Source organism: Zonotrichia albicollis, chromosome 10 (genome assembly GCF_047830755.1).
Source record: "Zonotrichia albicollis isolate bZonAlb1 chromosome 10, bZonAlb1.hap1, whole genome shotgun sequence".
In the NCBI taxonomy this organism is placed as follows: Eukaryota; Metazoa; Chordata; class Aves; order Passeriformes; family Passerellidae; genus Zonotrichia; species Zonotrichia albicollis.
In genome coordinates, this window is record NC_133828.1 from 22,428,119 (window position 1) to 22,453,489 (window position 25,371).

General features: G+C 43.9%; 2 protein-coding genes across 19 annotated transcripts in view; both read right to left on the reverse strand.

Annotated features, from left to right (window-relative positions):
• The window catches only part of ABI2 (abl interactor 2), a 64,845-nt gene extending 54,069 nt beyond the window's left edge, over window positions 1-10,776 (reverse strand). For all 18 annotated transcript variants that reach the window (XM_074548342.1, XM_074548340.1, XM_074548344.1 and 15 more), the window contains exon 1: window positions 10,483-10,776. In XM_074548342.1, the coding sequence (XP_074404443.1) occupies window positions 10,483-10,599 (117 nt within the window). In that variant the 5' untranslated portion in view covers window positions 10,600-10,776. The remainder of the gene's footprint in view (window positions 1-10,482) is intronic.
• A 136-nt stretch (window positions 10,777-10,912) lies between these two features.
• CYP20A1 (cytochrome P450 family 20 subfamily A member 1) overlaps window positions 10,913-25,371 on the reverse strand; it is a 29,139-nt gene continuing 14,680 nt past the window's right edge. Inside the window, exons 12-13 of the mRNA XM_005484136.4 lie at window positions 25,092-25,181; window positions 10,913-24,922 (exon numbers count right to left, since the gene is read on the reverse strand). Of these exons, the coding sequence (XP_005484193.1) occupies window positions 24,772-24,922; window positions 25,092-25,181 (241 nt within the window). The 3' untranslated portion in view covers window positions 10,913-24,771. The remainder of the gene's footprint in view (window positions 24,923-25,091; window positions 25,182-25,371) is intronic.

Sequence of the window (25,371 nt, forward strand, 5' to 3'; positions counted from 1 at the left end):
CCTCCTTCAAGAAGGATCTACCAACTGCATAACCTCAAATCCTCCACCTTCCTAGACACAAGAGTTGATTTTTTTTGTATCACTCATCATCTTCCAACCATTTTACTGAACAGTTTGTCCCTAAAAGTCAGGAAAAAACACTCATATTCCCCCTACAATTAGTCACAGAAAGCCATGCAAGCAATTCTTGAAAGACTGTGTTCAGAGCCTTAAGGGCATATGGAATCCAGACCAAAATAAACTCCTTCCACTGTTTGCACACAAAAGCTGTACTTACCCTGATTTGTGAAGTACAAGATCTAGATATGACATCACATAAGAGCTGTGCTACTTAAAACCAACAGAATTAGGTATAAGAAGCTGCCTGCTCAAGGTGGGATCTGGTCTGTGCAGAGGCACTTACCTCTTTAGCACACACAAAAAAACAAGCTAAAAAAGAAGCTAAATGTAATAGAATCCAATACTCTGAGACTTTACCAGCAAATAAATCTCATTCTTCTGTGTCCTCAACAAAAGCTACAATTAAAAAAAAAAACCAAAAAAAAAAAAAAAAGAAAATTTCAGGGAAAGTAAAACATGGAAAATATTAACCTCAGCTCATCATAAGAAAACAAGGGAAAATCCCCTTCTCTTTGGAGAACTTTTAAGCACAGCCTTTACAGACACAAGTGGATTATTGGCAATGTATTCCCCACTTGTTCTTTAATGAAAAAATTCTTTCATATGTGCATAAGTGGTTAAATAAGCTATAACTCTGCATTAATTATCCAACTGGTGATTGAATGAGACAATTCATAAGAGCCTGTCTTGCATAAGGAGTACAACTTATAAACCATACTTTAATGAAGGGTCTCAAAATGGTACAAACATCTATAAGAAGCTCATCACACTGTTAACAAGCTCTGTTTCCAAGGACCTGCATTTGGTGGACAGATGAGTATACAAATGAGAACAACAAAAAGTAGAGGCTTACCCCTCCCTCTTGCTCCAGTCATCAAAACTAAATGTATTTGTGGCACATATTGAATTACTGAGTCCAATAAATGTAAAGACTGCATATATATTTAGAAAATACAAGATGTACATTTTAAGCAAATAATAAAATTACAATGATTTTCAATAGTTCTACTAACTCATTCCATCAAATGGTTATAGAAGCGTCCTCAGTTTGGAGATGATTTGAATTAATTATTATCACCACCAGACAAATGCAATAGCGATTCAGAGTCTACTGATAATGATCTGAATTCTACTATCCAAACTGATTTATTTATACAGATGCACATATAGTCAAAGAATGACCTCTTTCTTTCAGGAATGGACTGCTCTTGTGACAGTGCAGTGTCAGAATGTGAGAGAAATGCTTCAAAAGCAACGCCCTCACTAATTTTGGCTGGTTACACACCACTCTGATCCAGAGGTTCTGCATGCTCAATCATTCTGCCCCTTCTGAGACTGAGTCACCTCATGGACACCTCTAAGGACACAAACATCAATGGGCCTAAATCTTCGAGGCTGATTCCTGAGATCACTAACAGAGGAATAAAGTGAGAAAACTGAGTACATCAGAAAACACTGCAGACTGATTTATCATAAATAACAAATAAATGCACTGTCACAGTTTCATTCTTCTCTGCAACTCCTTTCACTCCCAGTTCACTAGTTATTAGTCATGGTGGAAAAAGCCCATTAATTTTACTACCACCATTTCAGCACACACATCTATACTCCATCACATAAAAACCTTTAGCTCTCTTTCTCACAAATGAAATTTATCTAGATCTTATTAAATTGACATGAGTAACTCAACACATTAATTCTCTCTCCTTGAAAGGTAAATCCAACACCAATTTGTGCAAAAAGCATTTCAAAGGATCCAGGATATATCATATTCAGCATACAGAAACTACAATATTAAACAGAAGCAATATCCCCAATAATCCAGTGAAATGAATTACAGTGGACAGTGCAAAATACTTCATACAAGAGACATAAAACTCCATCATGGAATAAATGCAAGGCAAAGAATATGAAAGGAAAAGACAGAACTGCTTATATTCTCATTATTTATTTAAAGTGTCTACCCTTTCTAGAATACTATTAAATCCTAAGCCTTCCCTCATAGCAATAATTTCATAGATTAAGTAGCATTACCTCTCAAATTTAACTTAGTATCCCTGTACTTTACCCAAGAAAAATGGGAAACCAGTGTACATAGTTCATACTTTTCAAAATATTATTTGAATAATCCTATAATTCATTACTTTTCTGTCAAAACTAACCACTCCTTTTTTGAGCATCTGCTCATATTGGCATTTTTCAGTGTCTCTGAAGCCTGTCATCCCCTCAGCCTGTTTTTTTTCTGTTAGCAATGTGGGGGATAAGAGGTTGACTTTTGTTTTTACTATTTCTCATCTCCTTTTGGCTAAGTACTTTTGAGTTGTCCCTCCACAGACCCTCCATACAGATAAATCTATGTTAGTTGATTCAAAAATAGCCATTTAATTTGGGATATTTAACATTTTTACATTTCCCACAAGCTGCAGCAGACCTGTGGTTTTTACCCAATTGAAAGCAGGTAGACAATAAACTTCCACAACCTGCAGCAAACACTCTGCCTTACACAGACAGCTATGAAAAAGCTCCACTTCACAAAACAATTTACAAAGTCGCTGTCTAGCTAAAAAAATCAGAGCGAAGTACAAATCTGCAATGGCCAGCACTGCTCAAACTTACAGTATAAAAGGACACGCTTCAAGCTAATTGAGAATCTGCACTGTATATTGAGTGAACACATACTATTTAATGATTATTATTAAAGTGAATCAAGACAAATCAGCATGCTCTGAATTCATACACTGCTCAGTAATAAATGGCTTTGTACATTTTGTTTGTTAGGCACACTAAAAGTTTGTGTTTGAACAGAGATGAGAAATACTGTTTCAGCTAAGCTGGTATATTCCTGTCTGGCAAAGCAGCAGTGCCAAGAAGAGCCTTTGTTGCATGAGACAGACTGCAGAAAATCAAGCACTGATTGTGCTTTTGAAGGCCCCACATCACCCACAGGTTACTGCACCAACCCTCTCATGTGGAACACGTGTCACCCCACTGCTCACAGCTTTAATGGGGCCACACAAACAACACCTCACGTTTGCACCACAGAACTGCTGCTGCACAAATTCAAAATAACCACAATTGATAGCTGGGATCTTGCTGAACTTCTCACCTTAACCTGTCCATCTAACAGCTCACTGCCTCAGTCATTCCCTCCTCCTCCTCCCTCACTTGACACTTGCCCCACACCTGAGCAAAGCAATGGCACTGCTCTTGTCAGCAGGAAATTCACAACGAGGTTACAGAATATCTTAATAAAAACATTTGCATTTACTTAGAAGAGCTTTTAAGAAAAAAAATAGTCAATTTATGAGTTGGCACAAAGCCAGCTTTGCCTGTGTGTTATAACCAACACAGACAGGCTACTAAAACCCCAGACCCAAGTAATGTTTGTTCCTCACCCTGCATTTCACTGAGCATAAAACAACTTCATCAAGGCAACACTACACCAATAATAATAAGGCAAGTGCTTATTATACTTCAAACTGAAACACCATTAAGAATACATATTACAATGACATCTGCTGGGAAATAAGCTACAGGAAAATGGAACAGCACATATAGAGTCTATACTTCGGAGCACATAAATTTAAATTTGACAGAGCAACTTAGTTGTTGCACCTGAGAAACAGAAAATTAAGATTTCTTGCTGAAATATACACAACTCACTTGCAAAAACATATTAACTCATTCAATTCAAGAAAGAATTGCCAACCTAACTAGTGAGAGCCCTGAGAAGAGGAAATGCTCCTAAATTCAGTGTGCTGTGATGAGGTTTCATCTATTGACATGGAGTTTTGCTTCATGAAGCAGCCCAATGACTGAAGTTCCTGGCAGGGACATCCAACAAAATTTACAAAATTTAGATTAGTAAGCAAGAGGTCAATTTCAGGTGTGCAATTAAGTGTGAAAACAGCATTTGAAACAAAATTTTTAAAAAGAAAAAAGGCCAGCAGCCTCTAGACATAGACTCTACTGAATAAATCTGCTGCAAATATGGTATTTAAATCCATGTTCTTCATCAAGAAAATATCCTGCTGAACGCTATAGGGTAACATTTTACTGGCTTAAAGCACTGACTGGAGACGCTCTTGCCTTACATAGGCACCACTTCCTGCCTCAGCACTTAGCCACAAGGATTAATAACTACAAACTCAAGTAAAACACAAGCAATGGACAATAAATTTCAGAGAGCTGATTAACTGTAGGATGCAGAAGCTTTCGACTCTGAATTAGAATTCTTGATCAATATAATTCAATAACCACAGTCTGAAAATAAACTATAGAAGGGAACAAGTAGAATGCCACTTGTAACCAACATTTAGTGTTACAACATTTATATTAGCAACTTGCATATTTACAAATTTTATTTTCATACCTACACATACAGTATTACCACCAGCAATTCCAATTACCACTAATAAAATGGCTCATGCTGTTTTCATATCCACTCAACAGAGGATCAATCCAGCACTTCCTGACCTCCAGGTTGAACTTGTGGCACTAATAAATGCATTAAATTAGCTTTCCTGGCAAAACACAGCACAGGTGATGAAAAAGGAAAGTGGATTGGTTGAGTGATGAATTCACCAACTTTGCCAGCTTCACTGACTCACTTAAAGGAAACATTTCTATTTAATCCTCACTGAAGTTCCCAAAGCTAAGGAGCCACTTTACTGGTGGCCAGGCGGCTGCAGGAGCAGCATCTGAGAGCTCAGGAGCTGCCCCCACATCACCAGAGGCAGCTCCAAGAGGGCCCCAGCCCTGGCAAAAGCCAGTCAGCCATGCTGGGGGCACCTCTGGGCCAAGGCATCTACCAAGGGGCAAAGACCACTGGGAAGCAGCTGGGAGAGGAGTGAGAAACGTGTGAAAGACAACCCTGCACACAGCAAGGCCAGAGGAGGAGGAAGGGGAGGGGTTTCCAGGCACTGAAGTGGAGATTGCCTGCAGCTCTGGAGAATGCCATGGCAGGGCAGGTGGATATGCTCTGGAAGAAGCTGCAGCCTGTGCAGAGCCCACAGAAGCAGCTTCTGGCAGGAGCTGCAGCCTATGGAGAGAAGCCCAGGCAGGAGCAGGCTCTGGGCAGGACAGTGCCTGTGGGCACCCACAGGAGCAGTCCGTGTCTGCAGGACTGGATGCTCTTGGGAAGAACCCACGCTGGAGCAATGCATGAAGAACTGCAGTCCATGGGAAGGACCTGGGATTTGTGCTCCAAAGTGTTTTGGAGCACTTTGTGAAGGACTGTACCCCATTGGAGGGTGGCCACGTTGGAGCAGGAGGAAGACTGTGAGGAGGAAAGAGCAGCAGAGACAAAGTGATATGAATGAACTAGGGCATCCCCCATTCCTGTTCCCCTGCATCGCTGGAGAAGGAGGAAGTGCCAGAGTTAGAAAAGGAGTGAAATTGAACCTGGGAAGGGAGGGCTGGGGGAAGGTGGGTTTAGTTTTGACTCTGTTTCTCACTGTCCTGCTCTATTTTTAATTGGCAGTAAATTAAATTAATACTCCCCGAGCTGAGAGTGGTTTGCCCATGACAGTAATTTGTCAGTGACCTCCTTGTCCTTAACTCAACCCATGAGCTGGGAATTATTTTTTTTCCTTACTTTCTCCTGTTGCTCAGCTGAGGACAGAGTAAGAGAACAGCTTGGTGGGCACCTGGCTGACTTTCAAGCTTAATCCACCAGTGCACATTCAAGTTTAAAATCCCAAGGTTTTCATGAAGTCCTACCATAGGCTGATGGACAAGATACAGCCATGGATATACCCATGCAATATTCACTGAACTTAGGAGTGAGACATTATAGCACACTGCCCATGTATCCATTACTACTCTTTCATACGTTTTGCAGAGTTTCAACTTGTTATCATCTTCCTGAACTTGTGGACTAATACTCACTGGGGCTAATCAATATCCACTTTCACGCCTGCAGAACAAGTGTTCCATCAGTGCTAAGATTAATCACCCCTTCACTGAAGCTGGATTATAGAATAAACAAGCTTAGGGAACAGAAAGAGCAAAACCAACTTTCCTCTGACACTCACACTTCTGAAAACTAAATAGATTTTACAAATCTAATTCAGTCACCTCTGTAAAGGTGATACACATCTTCAGTAAATTGAAGAGTGATAATTCTTGAACTTTCCTGCAATTCCCTGTACAATTACACAAGTTATATACGGGTACCAGCCATTAAAAGCAACTCCACGGGAATTTGCCATTACTAAAGCTGTAACCATTAAGTGGCTGTTTGTAAGGACCACCATTCCTGTCATTTAAAACTAATATGCTAAGAGATGCCTCATTCTCTTGTTCAGCCTACTGAAGATGCTTCCAAATCTACAGCCACTTGGGTTTGCTTATGAGATCTAAGTAAAAACAACAGAAATGTGGAAAGCAACTATGAAATTCACTGATCTATGGACTGTAGTAAAATTACCAAGAAACAAGTAGTTTTCACCTTTATGTCTAATTAAATAAAGCTTTCTGCAGGAATGAAAGCAGGTTATTTCTAGTAATCAGCAGGATGGATTGATTACTAAGAACAAGAATAAAAATATTCTTTCTACACTACCCCTCACAAACACCAGAAGACTGCTTCTGTATATAAAATGCCAACAGTGATGGCAACATGAAGACTATGAAAGGGAGGAAAATCAGAAGCTCCCTCTTCCTTTTCAGTCTCTAGAGCTGACAAGTAAAGCATAATAATATTGAATAACTAAAAAATACTGAGCCTTTTAGAAGAACCCAGCCAACACAGGTGGATCAGAGAAACCAGAGGTTCCTTCTGAAGGCTGGGCAGAGGACAGGCTTGGCCTTTCACTCAGTTCTGCATGCCGTGGTGGAGGGACCTCCTCCCACCTCAAATCCCTGCACACCAGGCACTTACAGGTTGAAATGTCTCCACCTGGGAATTTTTTCTGACTCTTTCAACAAAGAGTTACAGACACAAGCATTCAGTTACTCTAGGAAGCTCCAGGCACTGCACAAAACAAAAAGCTGATTTTTGAAAAGATCAGTGATAATGAGAAACAAACAGAAGATTATTTGAGAATAGACTTATACAGGACAAGCTCAAAGAAACTTAACAGGGCAAGCCAGTGTTGGAATTTATGTCAGTAACAAGATGTGCAAGTCACATAACTGTATGGTCTTGTTACTTGTACTACCATAAGTAGAAATTTTCTTTATGATACTCCTGAACAAAATTAAGCAGGAATAGGAAAACTTTGTAAACACAACACACTGCCCAAGATAACTATTAGCTGGTTTTACGGACGACCAGATAAATCACTGTAGACTGCAAATACCAAGTACATCAAAAATCAAATCTTATAGAATTACTCTGTTGCACGTTTAGACTGAGACTGAACTTGTAACAGGGGACACAGCACTAGTATATAAAGCATTGAACAGTCCACATAAAATTTAACCTGTGATTGACATTGTGTCAGATACCACACAAACACCCTCCTACACAAAAAGCTGTTCTTCCCCTTCTCTTTAAGAAGCAGCACGACAAAAAAAACCTGTATGATTTCTCCAAGTTATTAGAAGAATAAGATGATTTTGACACAAAGAAACTTTTTTGCCCCCAAAAAGCAGTCTTTTCTTTCACTGCTGCAGGTCCACTTACTATATTTTTGCTGTATTTCCTATAATTTTCCCCAAAATTTAAAGCTGATGTTCTCTGATACACTACCATATCACAGACTCAAGGGAAGGATAACATTTTATGTAACATTCCCTGTTGCTAAAGTCACCAAGCTACATATCAATCATAATTTGGATAAACACTGACAAAATTTTTAAGATCAGATTTTTCATTTCATAAGCAGAAGTCAAATGAGTTGCAATTGCCACAGCTCTACTACTATGAACTAGCAATTTCCTCATGTATGAGATTACATTTTAATTATTTTGAAGCTGCAATTATGTTGCTGGGTGGGGGGGAAGAGAAAAAACCCATTTGCTTTAGCGCTGCATTTCAAATTCTGTTACACTGGCCTGCGCCTCACTGCCTTTTGCAACAGTTTTTGTACTGGACAACCAAACTTCAAAGCAGAACTGGCACAGAAAGGGAGTGGCCTGGCTACTGAAATAGATAAGCCAGGCCAATGAAGGGCCTTCAATGTCCCATCAGCACAGCAGCTACCATCCTGCAGATAAACTTCAGCTCTCAGCCACATTCTGAGCCTCCCCTAGATCTCAAGATTATCCACAACAAATCTTCTGTCAGCAGCGAAATACTACAGGATTACAGCAGAATTAGTTCATCTTCATTACATGACTTTCTGGATGATTACTCTTCCATACTCTTCAGAGCATTTACAAACCCATCTTCCCCCAAAAATTCAAGGCTACTATTTTGAAAATAATTTGGACTTCATTCAGACATAACAACTTTGGAATAATAAATATGATTAGAAGCAAAACCACAAATATCCAATTAACCAACAGTTATTCCCATTAATCTATTCCCTTCCCGTAGAGCAGAAGTCAGCTCTGAGAGATCTGGTGCAGCAGTTTACGTGGCTGTGGCACGGTGAGGGTGGGGCGAGCTGGCTGACAGATTTGTTACTAGGACACTCACACCACCAAATCCAGAATGCCCTCACCCTGAACCTCTTCTCCTGTCCTGTCTCAGAGCATTCCACAAGCCAGAGCCTTCTGCCTGGCTGATGTCTCCATTCTCCACTTCCTTAAAATTTAAGCATGTTGATGGTGTGACCCACACTGCACCTTACAGTCAATGCTCACAACACAACTTCATTCTTTCATTCTCACCTCCCCCTTTACAGCTCTGTGCTGCCATGATGCCTGGATAAATTGCCAGTCTGGATATGGCTGTGTGGTGGTCAGAATCCATCAGGCTGACCAAGAGCGCCTCATTCTTTTCCTGAATTCACCATCTGTCTGTATCCATCTCCTGTGATCCCAGACTGTCCTTATGGACTCTCTGCTGTCTGGGGCAATAACCATCTTTTTTGCGTTCTCTATTTGCACAAAACAGCAGGGAGTCCCCTTCTGCAGTTTTCATTAAGACACTAAAAGTGGATCTGTTCTGTAGAGATTTGCAAACTTTGATTTATACAAGGAATAAAAAAAAAAAAAAGTCAAAGGAAAAAACCCCAACTACATGCAGCTCTTCCTATCCGGTTCTGCTTTCCAATACTCCTCTCCCATATTCCAGAAAAATCACTTCTCAAAAAAGCAGAAATTTAAACACACACGTCAGGTCTTAACTGTAAGATTTCAACACGTCTCTTAAAAACCCTAAGTCATGCTAATTCAACATCAGAAGTGTCATTACATAATAAAATACATCTATATCATTTTACTGTAATTGACCTGTTTTGTAAATGACCCAAAATATGCAAAGTCTTCTCTCTAAAGGACAGCTGGTCATTCAGCAATTCAAAAAAAAACAGTGAGAGCTTTTTTACAGGGACATTCTAAGTATTCTCTGCCTCTGGTTAAATAGTCTCTCCCATTTTCACCGACAGAACAATCTCAGCACAGAGCTCATCGCTGGCTGCCCTCTGGAAGCACACAAGCACTCTGCCCTTCGGGGACTGAATTCAAATACAATTCCGGGACACTTTGGAATTCTCGCAATACTGACACCACAAATCCACATCATCCCCCCTACCTTTCTCTCCTGCACACTCAGACGTGTCGTAGGGTATCTTCTTGTGTTTGGGCGCAAAGTTTTCATTTGGCCCTATTATCACTATCAAACTAAATCGAGAATATTTTGCCCTTCTTTCCACTAGAAAGAGAAATGAAAAAAGCAGAGCCCTAACACCAGCCTGGCTTCACAGCACCCAGCGCAAAAACCACACTATGCGGTAGCACTTGCACTTCATCTCCCTAATTCTGTACCAGCTCTACTACATCACGCCTCCATCCTGCACCTACCCCTTGGTAGCTGCCCTTCCTATGGAATTCCACAGTCCTGCTCGAGCAGGGAAATACAAACGGGCAGACATAACTCTACTGAAGCCTGTGTCATTCTGCTCTAAATTAACAGGCACCAACACTATTTGCAGGAGTCAGCCGTGCCCTCGGTTTATCACATCACCTCGGCAGCAAAGCAGATCAGAATCGGCGGAGGGGACGAAAAGGGGGGACAGGGACACGATCTGAATAAGCATTCACTCACAAAGTGGAAGGAATTCAATTTAGGAATCAATTCCACATTTAAGCGCCTCGTCACGCCGGGGTAGCTCACGCTGGAGGTGAAGCAGCTTTCCCCCCCAGCCCGGGCTGCAGCAGCCGGCGCTGCCCGCCGCCGCCGCGGGCCCGGCGAGCGGGGCAGCCCCGCGGGCCCGGCCGTGAGGGCGCGCCCTGCCCGCCCCGGCGCACCTGAATGTAGTTGGTCTCGCAGTACTCGGCCACCCGCTCCAGGTTCGTGTAGCTGTCGAACAGGGCCCGGCGCCCCCCCGGGATCTCCTCCTCCAGCAGCATCTGCAGCTCCGCCATCTTCACATCCTCTCACCGACCGACCGACTCACCGACGGACAGACAGACCAACCGACCGTGCGTCCCTCACCCCCGCCCGCTCCGCGCGCTCCCCCCGCCCCCCCGGGCTCCACGCCCGCCGCCCGGGCCCGGCCTCGCGCCGCGCGCACGGAGCGCGCGCCAGACCCCCACCGCGGCGGGGGCGGGGCGCGGCCGCGCACCGCCTCCTGCGCATGCGCAGACCCGCGCGGCCCCCCGCGCGCCCACTTCCTCGCCGGCCGCGCGCGGGGGGCGTTTCCGGCGGGAGCGGGGGCAGGGCGCGCGGCCCGCGGGCGGCCCCGGTGCCGGGGTCCGGGAAACAATAAATAACTATGGGAGTGCGCCTTTCGGCCAGTGCTGGCTTCCTTCTAAATCGCTCTGCCTTCATTCACTCGCCTTGCAGAACACGGGGCTGCCGCCGCCTCTCCCCATAGCCCTGGGGGCTCCGAGCGCCGTGTGACCCTCCTGCCCCTGGGCGGCCGCTGAGCGGCTCCTGGGAACGCCGCAGGAAGAGCAAAACGTGTCCTCTGTGGGGATCCTCTCTGAAAAGCCGCTGTTCTACAGGGGCGTGAGGAAGGGTGAACTCCCAGCCGTGCCCAAAAAGCCCATAATGAAGGGTCAGCAGAAACAGGATGGACAGCCTCATGGCTGATGCTGCTCTGGGGCCATTAGTCAGGTCTGATCGGTCAGTTCCCGGCTTCAACACTGATTTCCTTTATGTCCCAGGGAAGTCACTCCAGGATTGTGATAAAAATGCCCACCCTTCGAGGAGCGTGCAAGGTTTTCCCACTCAATTCCTCCACCTGAACCTAGAAGTAGCCCTTCTCCCACAAAAAAACCCCAACCAACCAGCTCTCTGGGCAGAAGCGTCGCAGCTTTCTGCAGGGGGGCTCGTGTGTCCCTTTGGAACGAGCTGCAGCTGTGATCACTCGCTGCTGTTCCCGCGGGGCTGCACAGAGCTCCCGCTGCCCGTGCGGTGCAGCCCAGGCTGGGTGTAGGAGCCTGGCACTCGCAGCGCTCACGTTACGGACACCGGGTAGCTGGGCAGAGAACATCCCGCGCTGCAGACCTGGCAGCAGCCTGCTCCTACCGGAACCGCTGTTCTCTGCCTTTGCTTGCTGTTGCAAAGGCATCCAGCTAGATACGCCTGACTTCTAGAATTGCAAACACCTGGCAGGGTCAGGCAACAAACTAGTAGTCTTTGGGGCCAATCCTTGGAAATTTCTTGCCTTAAAAGAAAAGTAGGAAAGAAATCCCTGCCCTGAAGGTCATTTCTTCTTAGCTTGCTTAATTCTCCCATATGAAGGATGAGTCAGGCACAGTGTTCATCATACTGGTGAAAAAACTCTGATATGCAAATAATTTTTCTCCCATTTTAAAATGTGGTCTGAAATTCACAACTTCTACTACTTTTCTACAAGCAGTTAGAGAGCCAAGGGCAATTTGTAGCTGTAATAGACTTACTCTCACGAAAAGGCTTATGAGCCACAGAATACCCTGCCAGAGACACCTCACCATGATGCTTGTGGGAGGAGAGAGGTGACTGACTGCTCATGAGCACCTGCGCTGTCACTGAACACCCATGGGGTGCCTGAACACCCGTGGAGTCAGGCTGCCTGCAGTTCTCCACAACACTCTGGCATTCTGCCCTAAACCCACAAGGAGCAAAGAGGTGTCTCTTGGTGCCCTCTACCCACAGAGTTTATAAACCACGAGTTACACATCCAAAAATACTGGGTTTGGGGTAGTTAAAGAATGAATCATGGCTGTCAGCTGCCCTGCTGATTGTTAATGCATGTCTTGAGAGAGCAATCTTTTCTGCAATGGCTCAAGAAAGGAAAGCCAGCCAAATCAACTCAAGAAGGCTGCTCTACAGTGTGGATGGAGCTTCAAGCCTTAGCCCACACCTCCAGAAAAGCCATTGCTTTTCTGCAATGGCTCAAGCCAGCCAAATCAACTCAAGAAGGATGCTGTACAGTGTGGAGCTCCAATATCCCACACCTTCAGGAATCATCCATGGCCAGGCCTCCCCCTCCCCCAGGGTGTGCAGCTGATGGATAATGCTTTTGCAGTTTGGTAACAGGCCCCACGTTCCCTCCTCCACTGCAGCTTCAGCTTGGATTCTGCTCATGTCACATCTGCTGCTGCTGTTGCAGCTCCAGGGGTTGCTCATGCCCATGCTTCCAAGACTCTTTGTGTTTGTGCCAGGCTGGAGGCAGGCTGAGGCTTTCCTTCTCTCCTCTTTCATTTGCTTCTCAGGTGTGAAGTCAAGCTGTCATTTGGCAGCTCCCCAGTAAACCTACATGATCTTTCTCTTGGCAAAAAGAGAGAGCTGTCAAAATGTAAAGGAGAAGGTTCTCCAAAGATGCTGTTAGGAGTTTAAACTTGGATTAGCAGCACCAGAGTGCAGGGAGGGGGAATTGTTTAATTGTGTCATCTTCCCTCTGTGCCCTTGGGTGCCACCAGGGCCTGTTTCACTGGAAACCTGTGAGAGCCCATCTGCTCTCAGATCTGCACTCAACATCAGCTCCCACCTGTGGGTCAGGCACCTCTTCACCTCTCAAGGGCTCTGCCCGTGGTTCTTAGGGTGTAAGAAAGAGCCTTATCTGAAATACATGCACACAGCTGTTCACCAGAGTAGCTGGACTAACCTGCCTGCATAATCAGGTGCTTGTTATCACAGCATGTTTACATTTTAATAGGGTACTCATTTATGGATTTAAATTTAAACATGAAGAGCCCTTCTGTCAGAATAATGACCATTCTATAATCCTCTGTATACATACAAAAAATAATTAGAAATAGTGTTTAAATTAGATCAACTGAATCCAACTACCACTTCCCTAAATTTACATAAATTACTTCCCATCTGCCAAGTGATGTGCTAAACTAATTTTAAGTTTTTACATTCCCTCAGCCCTAATTTATTACACACTGTAACTTCTCCAATTTTTTTCAATCCTATTGTGCAAGATTTTCCCTTATATCAATATCTTCAAGACTGAGGAGCAAACATATTTTTCACCTAAAGGTGCTGTTCAAACAGTCACCAAAAAATAGAAAGGCAAGCAGTCCAGAGACTTTAAATTGGAGATCCAAGATCCAAAGGCACAGGGAAACCACTATTCTTCCAACTTCTCTCACATGTCAGGGTTTTAGCCCAGCCAATCACCCAAGGGAGTCCACTCCTCACAAAAATTTACAACCCATTGGTCACATGCAATGCTGCAGCTGAGCACTCTGCATGGGTGTCCCACATGTACAGTTTGAATCATCAATTCCTTATCAGAGAAAAGTAATAATGGGGTACCTCAAAGGCCACCTATGTTTTGCACATAGTAAGAAATCACAATCAAAGTCTCTTCCATTTTTGTTGCTTTACTGAGAACTGAACACACATCACATAAGGGGTGCAAGTCCAAAGATCTTCTTTGGACAGATGACCAGGTCAGATCTTGGACAGATCCTGCTGCAGGTTTTCAGTTCACTTCTTTATATAACTGTGCTCTAGTTTTATGAACATTTTTCCTTTTATCTTTTCACTCTTTGTAAACAGCAGAACAAAAGCTGAAAATCCCTGTGCTGCTGCATCACATGGAGCTGAGCAGATCTGCAGCTGGATAAAGGACAAAGGATTCTGGTACCAAAGTTTTGGTCATGTGTACCGATGATATATATAGGCCCATGGCTTTATGAGGAAGGTAGCATTTACTGGAGGGGTGAGGGAGGGAAGGAGAATTGGGCAATTGAAGCAAATAGTCTGTAACTGAAGTATGCACCTTCGCTGCCCCAGCAGAGACACAGTCTTCATGCTTGCTTCACGTGGTGTTTGGGTCTGCCTCTGCCTGGACAGCCACTCTTTGCCAGCCTCATAATCCAAAGCTCTGAAGCAAACAGCATTTTATTGAACTCCCATGGCTACTCCAGAGTGCTGGGGTGGCCTCCCAGCACAGAATGCAGCTGTCTAATTCTGCAACAAATGGTGTCAGGATCTCAAGGCATCTTAAACACTCAACTTCCAGTGCTCACTGTAAACCAGACTGAAAAACCCACACACCCTGAAGCTGCACATTCTCCTCCTGCTTCCTCAGGCATTCAGCAATTTGCTGGGCAATCAAGATTATAACCACAGATAACCTCTCTGCTTATGAGAAACTGCTGCTGGGTAAAAGGCTGGCTGCACAAAGGTAGGAGAGGAGCTTCCATCTCATGGAAGTGTTTGCCCAAAATTGCTATTCCAGAACCATCTAGTGCACAGCTGACATCTCATACCTCACGGCACCTCCAGACAGGGGCAGGACATGCTGCAGAGATTCAGACCATCTGTTTGAGGGACGTCTTATTCCAAATCCCAAGCTTTTTTCTAGTTTTCTGCTGAACTTTCTTTCAGCAGAGCACTGTGTGAAGAAAGAACCAGTACAAGGGGAGGTACGCTCCCAGGAAGGAAGAGGTCAGGCCAAATAGGAAAAATTATCTAACATTTCAGACATTAAAAGAAAACAAGCAACAAATGGTCTCAAAGAGAGCCAGCACAAAGCATAGCTGTTCATCAGTTTCCTTCCAAGGGATCAAAGGACAAGCATTCAGGCAACAGGGGAGAAAAGAACAGCTCTAATTTGCTTTTTCTGCTGGTATTCCTTCTCTAAGACGCTAACCCAGACCAACTGCCAGTCCTTTTCCACTCTGTCCTGACCCTGTGGCATCCCCCAGGTAAGGTCTGATATGATTACTGAGCCACTGGGTAGTTAATGCTCCAGTACAGCAAATACAAAAATTCATCCTCTCTGAACTATTGATTCTGGCTCACTATTACTGACTTACTGATGCTTTTTTCACATTTTCAAATCTGGTCTGCAGCAGCTGCAGCAGTCAGAACCATTCTTTGAGGTCTTTGTTTCTTCCTGAAATTAAAGTTCAGATTTTAGGTACTTGCATAACTCCAGGAACTCATCCCTTGGAGCTTTTCTAATCCTGTTCTGTTTGTAATCCTGCTTTTACCACATAAACCATTTAAAAAATATTTTTATGATCTTGCATATTCTCTGGAGCCACCAAACCCAATGTGTGATGTTTCTGTAACTACCATAACTCCCTTGCATAGGAAGGGGATAATTAATCACACCTTTGAAGTCATCTTTCCTCCTTCTATCACACATCTGGACAAGTAACCCCTTTCTCAAGGCTGTGAAGGCAGCTTCTCCTTGCACAGCTTCTCTTCACTATTACAGTCTGCATCTCCCTCCTTCCCCCAGCTGCTCTGTTGTCCTGCCTGGTGAACATACAGGAGCATTTCAGCCCTTTCTCTCACCCACAGCTAATTTTGACAGTATGGCAACAAGACAAATCTCAGTGATGCAGGAGGTGGAGGCTGATGGCTCCCCATGGGCACAGTTCTTTCACCCACCTGAGTCTGAATCCAGTTTGACAGAAATATTTATGCACAGAAGGCAGCCAGGCCTCTCCACACGTCTCCTCGGAGAGGGAGCTGAAAGGCCTTATTTATTGCAAAGGCAAAAGCATCTCTGAATCATACAAGTGAGCTTTTAGCAGGAAAGAGTTAAGAACCTAAGCTGTACCCTTCCTGCTGTAAACTAGTCAAAGTTACAATCTCTGCACTCTGGAGTATATGACAGAACCCAAATGACTGACTGCCAAACATCAGCATGCAAGGTTTGATCTGTCTCATACAGGTATAAGGAATTTTTTTCCATCTTCATCTATTCAGGATTGAGCTTTCCAGAAAACACAATGGAGGATTCACACCCCTGAATTCAAATGCAGCAGGGTAGCCTAACCTATTTTGCAGATGCCAGCCTCAGCTAACAAGATTCCAGTGGGTCAGGACTGAGCTGGGTGTGCAGCTGGGCTGTACAGCAGCTTAGGACATTGGTTTAAGAGCCCCTTTCAGACTAGTGTTTCCCCAGGTGGGAATGGGATTGCTGCAGGAGACATCCCTAGGGTGAGAGCAGAGGGGAATGGCTGGAGGGCCACAGCTTGGTCACTCTTCACCTAATGGGAATCTAGGGTATTACTGATGGATAGATAAAGCTGAGCTCTGGTAATCAAAGTAAGCATACAAGTCTGTGCAGATGCCTGGGCTCACATAGAGATTTATTTGAATCAGGAACACCAAGGCAATTCATCCTCTCCTAACAGCCTCATTCCCTGCTCTGTGTGCTCACTACCCATGGGGCTCAGCTATGCAATCATTCCCCTCCTCTCTCTGTGCTTTCCTGCAGCATGTAGTGGCTAAATATAACCTGACAGCTTACTTTCTCTGGTCCAGAGCCCCAACATGCATGCACTGCTTCTCTGTGCCAGAAGCTCTATTTTACAAGTCAAACCATAGTCTCCCTCCCAGCTCATCTTGTATCAAAAACGAGCATATCTTCACATCCTCTTTCTATATCCAGCACTGTTGTTGGAATGGGCTCACACAGCAACTGCAGTAGCACATCCCCAAAAAATCTACCAGCTCCAGAGCCACACAACCAAGAGTTAATTTCTGCAAATGCCAGCTAGCCCTTAGCTCTAATCAGTTCATCCACTTACACTAGTTCAGTTTTGGCTTAATTCTAAGTCTCTTTGAAGCCACCACACATGTATAACTTCATTAGATAGTGCAGTTCTCACATCCAAGTGGTACCTTACTACTCTTCAACACTTTTCTGCCTCATGAACTTTAAAAGGTGCCATATTCCTCTGCTGTGCACTCACTGAAATGTCATTGAAACCTGTTTTCTAGATGTTATTTCCTGACCTATGGCAAACCAAATCTCAAGACCAAATCTCTTAATTTTATTAATTCTAGAAAAATCTGATCCTTGTCAGTGTATGTGACACTTCCAGTGAAAGAGATTGCTTAGCCACTTGTTAGTTGTGCTCCTTGATTCAGAAACCCAGAGCTCACTAGAATGCTGTTGTTTAGGTATGTACATCACGAGGATAAAGGGATTATTTCAGGGCACAGACTGGCTATCATCTCTAATATGTAGGAAGAGGAGCAGAAGAGCAAACAGATACAGCTGGTGTGCTTTTTTGCTTCTCTGTTGCCAATCTGATATTTCAAGCTGTTTTTATACAAAGGAAAAAGCAGAATGGAGAAATTCTTATCTTAAAAAAGTGGCTGGAAGCTCAGTGAATTCAGCAGCTCTTAGGATAAAATACCCACAGTACATTCCCCCTGGCTGCCTCCTCAGGAACCAGCAGTTTTTCTCACAGCTTTCCATTAACCACTTTTATTATCTGAACGTCTGCCCACATGAGTAATTGAGTGAGTCACATCAGCAAGACTTGTGGAGTTTTATGAGGAGACTGTACTGTAAAATTTTTTGAAATCACAGTTTCATTTACAGAATGAAGATTTTTAGCTCTGGTGACAATTTCAAGACCAGTGCAGCAGTAATGGGAGAAAGAAACACAGAGGTGATAAGGATTTCCAGTTCTTGAAGGTAATCGAGAAAATGTGATTGCTCAGCTCAGTTTGCCACACTGGAACAGTACAGCTATAAAATGTATAAAGGCTAATGCATGATGTACATTTGCAGTATTTTCATCTTTACTATGTAAAAATCACCCTCAAGCTTCCTCAAGCAGGAAAGACATTCTCTGTGAACTACTGGGTATATACAGCATCAGGCTCTACCTACTTAGCACTCCTGGAATATGATACCAGAGGCCAGGCAACTTCCATGTAATTTCCTTTTCCTTTGCATTATGGCAATACTAGACTTACAAAGACATCTAGGTGTTTAAATAGTCAAGTAGGTGCTTGACTGTTTGGGACTATTCAAAATCCAAACATCTGAGCAGATCCAAAAATTTGGGTTCCAACAACTGAAAGCCACAACTAGAATTTCAGTGCAGCTGTACCAGACCAATATACTGGATGCTCAATGATATTCAATGCAATTGTACAGCGTAAATAATAATCATGCAAAGACTGCAGAACCAGGCCCATGGCTGAGGTTAATTTAAAGCATTCTGTTAACAAGCAATCAATCTGCTCCTTCCTTTAGAACAGTACATCAAATCCAGGTGCAGGGTCTGTCAAATTCAGTATGAATTCTGCATAGCAGCAGAACAAAGTGCTCTCTCTGCTCCCAAATATCTTACTTACCAATGAATGTGGGATGGCTGCAACCATTGGTTTCCCATGATATGCAGTGGTGTATTCTTGCAGGCATCCCTGTCAGCTCCTGTTGACTCACATGGCTCACTCCCCTCCTCCCAAAGCACCTACTGCTGGTAGGTTTTATCAATGAAGATGAAGGGAAGTTGACAAGCCCTCTTAGTCTCTTAGATCTGAGCCCTGCTTATTCTGTATCAGGTCTTGGCCAATATGAAACAATGACTGCCAAGTGCCAATTTCCACACTTTTGGCATGAATTCCTATTATGTTTGAAGTATGAATTTTGCTTTCTTAGACACCCTATCCCTCCCCAAAAAAGATAAATGGCCAAATATGACTTACCTTTTTCTATTATTATTGCAAGAGATTTTTGTTCCTTTCCTGGATTCATGGCCAAGGGAAGTTTGGTCAGGAAAAAAGCTTTAACGGGCGAATCATCCCTTTGTTTTCTGCCTGACTATTCATTCCCTCCCAGCCTCCCCTCCCCAGGCTTTCTGGATACAAAGTACTTTAGGAATCATTTAGTCCATTGCTGAAACACAGGCCCTGAGCTAGCAGGGACACAGCACTGCTAGACTATCTTTTTCCATCAGTTAAATTAAAGAACTGAATCCAGTTGATGGCTGGGCTCACCAAGCTATCTTTTAGAGAGGATACTCAGGGCCGCCTGCTGTAAAGCTCTGAAGGGGAAGATGATCACTTTATCCTTGCTGCAGTATCTGAGTCACCACTGAATTGGAAGCAACTGTTAAAAAAAAAGCCTTTTTTGGTGAGACTTCAAAGTTGGCAGCCAAGCAGGCACAGCACTGGCTGTGCCAGGCTCGTGACAGAGCTGACCTGCCTGAGTGCCAGCAGGGAGGTGAGAGCAGAGCCTGCCAGTGCCCATGAGTGGCTCTGCACTGCAGAGACTGGAGCAGGGAAGCTTCAGAGAGGGTCAGAGGTGGTCCCAACACTGATAGCCCATATCAAGAGCAAACATTTCCTGTGCAAGTGTCACTGGAGCATCACTTGTCTACCTTCAGGGATGTTCCACTGTCATCAAAGTAACCAAGACACTCACCAGGGACATCTTTTACCTGGTTTCTCTGCCCTTTCAGTTCTGCATCCTCTCCTCTTTGGCCAAGGCAAAAGGCCTCAGCTACCTCATCACTACTACTATCATTTAACTGTACATCAATTAAAACTAAGATTTTGGTGCCAAGTTACAATAGTTTTAATGTAAAATCCTGCAAGATTTGTCCTTGTGACTTTTAACTGGTCTAGCATTGATTTATTTGAACTACTTTTTCCATTAAAGAGATGATCAAGTGCTTGTGCCAAAGATGTTGGAGCAGATATAGAACTATGACTGATGCTTCCTGCCTCTTGGAAGCAAGGCTTTCTTTACAGGAGCATTAAGATCATAGAACTCACACATACTTCATTTATCTTGGGAGCAGGCTCCTCTCTAAAAGAAACTGGAATGACCTGAAAAGTAGGGGGAAAAATTCTTTCCACTCTAGCCCTCCCCCAAATCTTTTTGTGGGAAACACAACTGTGTTTTTGATGCTAAAATTCACAGATTTAAAAATACTTCTCCTCAAGGAATGTTGCCATGGCAACCTTTACCGTGTCTCCTTCCCCACCCTCCATATGTGAAGAACATTTTCTTCATCTTTTTTTTCCTGCATGTGGTAGTTCCTCTTCTCTGTCTGCTACCACCAAAACCCTGGCATTGAATGCTACAAGATATCAAACAGGCCTTTTGTTTAATTGAAAAGTCATTGCTAAAACCCACTCCTGAGCTGAACTACAAAGAGGTGTCAAGATGGGTCCATACTCTGAGGCTCCAAAAAATGCCTGGAATATATTCTAGCAGTTCTTGCTTTGGGCAAGTGTAAAGAAGCAACAGGAGCTGCCATGGTCATTAAAACAGTTTCACTTCCTGGCAGCATAACCCACAACTGATTAATATTTTCCTTTATGCTTTCCTGAAGATATTGCTCTACCCCTCTCCTTTTGCCTCAAAGCCAGAAGAGGATCTGGGCACAAAAAGGAAGTCAATAATTGACTTTGCAGGGGAGAGAGAGAGTTTTCCTAAATTGGACTGCCAACAAGCCTAAATTCATATAACTGCACAGCTACTGGGGGAGCTGGCACAACAGCTGCCCAAGGGACTTCTAATCAGTAAACATCCACCCTGCACAATAACCAACATTTAATTTTGCAGCAAGTAGGACAGAAATTGCCAAGACCATCCTTTCCATGTTACAACTGAAAATAAAGCATGCGGCTCTAAACTCTGTGGTGCATGCCACAGCCACTGCCAGCAAGTCCTTAACTGCTGGTAACAGAAGGATATTACTATTATTAATAGGATATTAATTTGCAATGGTGCTTCTATATGTAGCTCATGTTAATTAAAATGTAGAGATACCAGCATTCATGGATGTTTTGGAGGTAATGGGAGGCTAGATCAGTAAACTGTCTCCTCTGCTCTAAGCTGTTAACAACTGCCTCACCAGTTGCCACCAGGACAAGGGGCAAAAGTGAAAGGCTTTGACAGCCATCAAGAGCATTAGCAATGGCCTGGCTGCTCCCACCACCTGTGCTGGCTGCCTGCTCCTGAGGGCAGCAGGTTGCATAGGCACAGAGATACATCTGGCCTCTTACCTTTCCTGAGTTTGCAGCTCCCAGCAGAAACTTGTCCTACAGTAAGAGCCTAAGGAATGAAATGACAGCTTTTCTGTGTGCTTTTCAAAACCATCCTGTCAAATTTGTAAAGCAGCTTGCTGGTGCAGAGCAGGAATATGAAGCATAAAAAGCAACAATTCCCCATATTATAGTAACCTCCCCCTCTTGGCTTTCTTCCTAGACTAAGACATTTTTTTCCACAGGTTGCAATGCTTGCCCATATCCCCATGTAAGAGGCAGAAGGCATCTCTGGACTTTATGCATGTCCTCAGTGTGTGGGTAGAGCAGCACTGCCAAGCCCCTGAGCTCTGCTGCCTGCACTGCTGAGATTGGTGACCTGCACAGGGCAGGCGCTGCCTCAGCTTCCCCCGGGCTGGCAGGGACAGAGCTGCGGCTGTGACTGCGACCTTGGGCACGGCCAGCACACACTCCCTGCCTCTGTCACCTGCTCTGCTACTCACAAAATCTGCAGGAACACAAGAGTGCAGAGAATTCAAATCCCTGTCAAATGCAGCTGATTTGGCCCAAGGGCTCAGAAGTCAGTTCTTGTAAGAGAAAGGGAAAAATGGCTAAAAGTAAATGGGAGGGGTGCACACCCTATGAACACAAGTCTTCCTTAGGAAACCAGCCCAGCAAGAACCAGTGACAGTGCATACCAGACAAGGGGAGAGGACAGAAATGGGAGAAAACGTAATTTCCATCTTCAAATCAAAATAGATTAAAACTTCCTAAGAAAGCTCTATTCCATGAACATCCCCATACTAAAAAAGGAGTTTGCTGCACAAGGATCCACACACAGCTGGGCTGATGAGTGTTAAACTAAATTGCCATAGCTGGGCTGTCTGAAGTGACAGACACACACAGAGCAAGGAATGGAAACCTACAGACTTCAGCAAACATTGTGGCTGTGACCTCAGTGTCACTCCCAGCAGTGCATTACAAATGCCTCAGAGTGCCTCGCCCTCCTTTCCCTCCAAGCTCAACACATTTCCTTAACTGATGAGTCAGGGTGGTTTTTTTGACAGCAGTTTTGAGCAAACACAAACTGATCACTGGCTCTCTCCAGCACAATGAGCCACATTCCTCTCCTGTATCAGTCATGGACTCCTGAAGCAGGCTTGGTCACTGGTCTGGACTGAGTACAGCCTATGGGTGCAGGCTAATGGAAAATTCATAACAAATTACATGGAATCACTCCCATTTTTGATTCTTGTAACTGGGGAAGGGGCTGTTCCAAGCCAGTTTGATCAGCTCCAGCAAGACAGAGAAATTACACTTGGGAAGCTTTTCTAGTGTTTGAAAGCTTCACTCCTAAAGCAGATCTTCATCACCCAGTTATATTCCTTGTTCAATTTCTAGCAGGGACAGTGCTATCCTACCCTATTTTCCAAAGAAGGCAATAACTTAACCTTCGTTTTGCCTCCTCTGCACATCCAGGGATGTTTTAAAACAAAAATTCTTTACCATGCTGATTTCTCCAGAAGGTTTAGGAAACATCTGCAACCTTCAAGAAAAATGGGCCTTTTTGTATAAGCAGTGAAGCAAAGCCTAACAGGAATTGCCATCTGGGGACATGACCAAGCTTTAGTGAAGTGAAGGTCAGATTAGCAAGAGCTTTCTTGCAGTTCATTATAAAAATCAATTCAAGAGAGACAGGAAGCTGAACTGCACAACTCTCCCTTTCCTGCCCAACATCTCTGTATCATTCTACCCCAACAGGAGCTACACTGGGGGGCATCTGAATCTCTACAGCTCCACCAAAAGCACAGATGACATGCTAAATCCCAGAGCAGAATTTTCTTTGTCTGGTGCCCACAGAGGATGGCATCAGCTGTTAAACCCCATAAGAACTGACAGGATTGCATTCAGGCTGGCACACCTCAGACAAGAGCAAAAACATTTTTAAAAGAGCAGCAGATTTCCTGACCTGGAAGGTACATCTGTAGAAAAAAGAACTGCAGTTACCAGTGACATGAACTCTGCACAAGCAGTGAAAAGGAGCTCTCATGGGAGGCACACACTCTCGCCCTGCTCTGTGGTGCACAGGCAGCTGTGCACAGCTTGAGCAGACACAGCTGCAGGCTGAGAAACCCCTCACCTACCACCACACAGCTGCTGGGTGGGAAGGAACTGCAGCTAACAGCGAAGTCAGGCGTATGGAGAAAAGACTTATGAAGATCAGATAAAGAGAAAAATGTAAGAGAAGAGAGGGAAGAAGCACAATGTGAACAGTAAGTATAAATTACTCCAATGCCATGATGGGGTAGGAGGTTCCTGCCTTGCAATCCATTCAGTGGGGCTCTGAATGGAGCTGTCCTATGATTGGCAAAACAAGAAAGGAAGAAGCAGGAAAAAGCATGTGAATATGCAACATTTGATGCTTCTTTGGCGAGTACACATTTTGGAAGAGGAAAAGGATTCTTTGAAAGGCTTTTAAGTTAATACATTAATCTAGAGCCCTGTGAAATCAGCACTTCACTACTTGCATGATCAGTCTCATGCTGACCCAGTGCAGAATGAATTGCAAGCATCTGTCAATTTCTGTTCATTGGATTAGACACTGCCCTCAGAATTTTCAGGTTAAAGACTCCCTTTCTTGGGGCTTTGTTCTGTGGTTTTATTTTATTTCCTCATATTATTACTGATACTTCTGTTTTCTCAGGAGCCAAATTAATTTTATTCCTCTTGGTTTACTAGCATTTCTAAATCATCCTTTTTCTTGCAACCCCACAGCATGGCAAGATTACACAGCATGAGAACTAGTGGTGCTATTCCCACCCCAGTTTATTTCTCTCTTTCTCACACTCACACATTGCTTCTCACAGGATATATCTGTTCTTCCTGACAGATATAGCTCAAGGGAGGGAAAGACACTTTGAATAAAAATACCTATATATAGAGAAAGGCTTTGTCCTTGTGTCTCCAAGGTCTTATCTAGCTAGAATTCAACAAGAATCATTCCACTAGGTAAGAGGGGCACTCTCACCCAGCTCTGGCTGCTATTGGAAAGAGGCTGGGTTAACCAGCCCAGCTAGTCTTTGACTAGCTGACACCCAGTAGTTAATCCATACACCACTGCAAGGTTTTATTGCTTCCTTTGCAAAGGTTTGGCCAGAGATCCAAAAGCAAATATGAAAAAGACATATAGATTAAATCTACTTTAATATGACTACTGGTTGAATTAGAGAGAGTACCCAAGATAGGCATGAGGTTAAGAATATGGAAGGTAAAAAAAATTTTCTGGATATAAAATTCCTTGGCTGAGTAAACACGGTGCCAGTATGATTCTCATTAAGACCCTTGCTCAGAGCTTCACTGCTGGCACTTTTAACCCCTTGTTTTGCTTGCTCTTAGCTTCTCTTAGACACCGTTATCCAGGCTTCCTCCTTTGGTGAGGTTACCAGTTCATATTTTGCCTCCATGACTTGTCCTTTCACTGGGTGGAGATACAGTTTCCTTACCAGGACACTCAGCAGAACTGTGGCCACCATATAGGCAAACCTGAGGGAAGAATCAGGAGAAAAAAATAAAAACCTTGCTATGATGTAAATCTGCCAAAGGACAACAGCCAGCTTGGACAGGCTGTCCCAGCAGTAACACCAAGATGCTGGAAGCACCTTCTCTCCTGTCTGCCACAGAGACTCACCAAGACCTCCTTCCCTATGCTCACCTCAACTCTGGGCACTCCTGGCTTCCTGAGAAACCCAACAAGGAGAGGTTTTTCATGGCTAATTCCTCATTGAATCTGTCTGGGTCAAACCTACAAAAGATGAAACACATTAGGGTTTTTGGAGCAGGCACAGCATCCTTTCCCCAGAAATGTGCACACACAGAGAGAAAAGTAAAAAGCCAGAAATGAACTAGAGAATCTCACTATTTGTTCTCTCTGGGTCATTCCACACAAATGGATGAAGGCAATTGTGCATCCATTCCATCAATGTTCCCAGCTG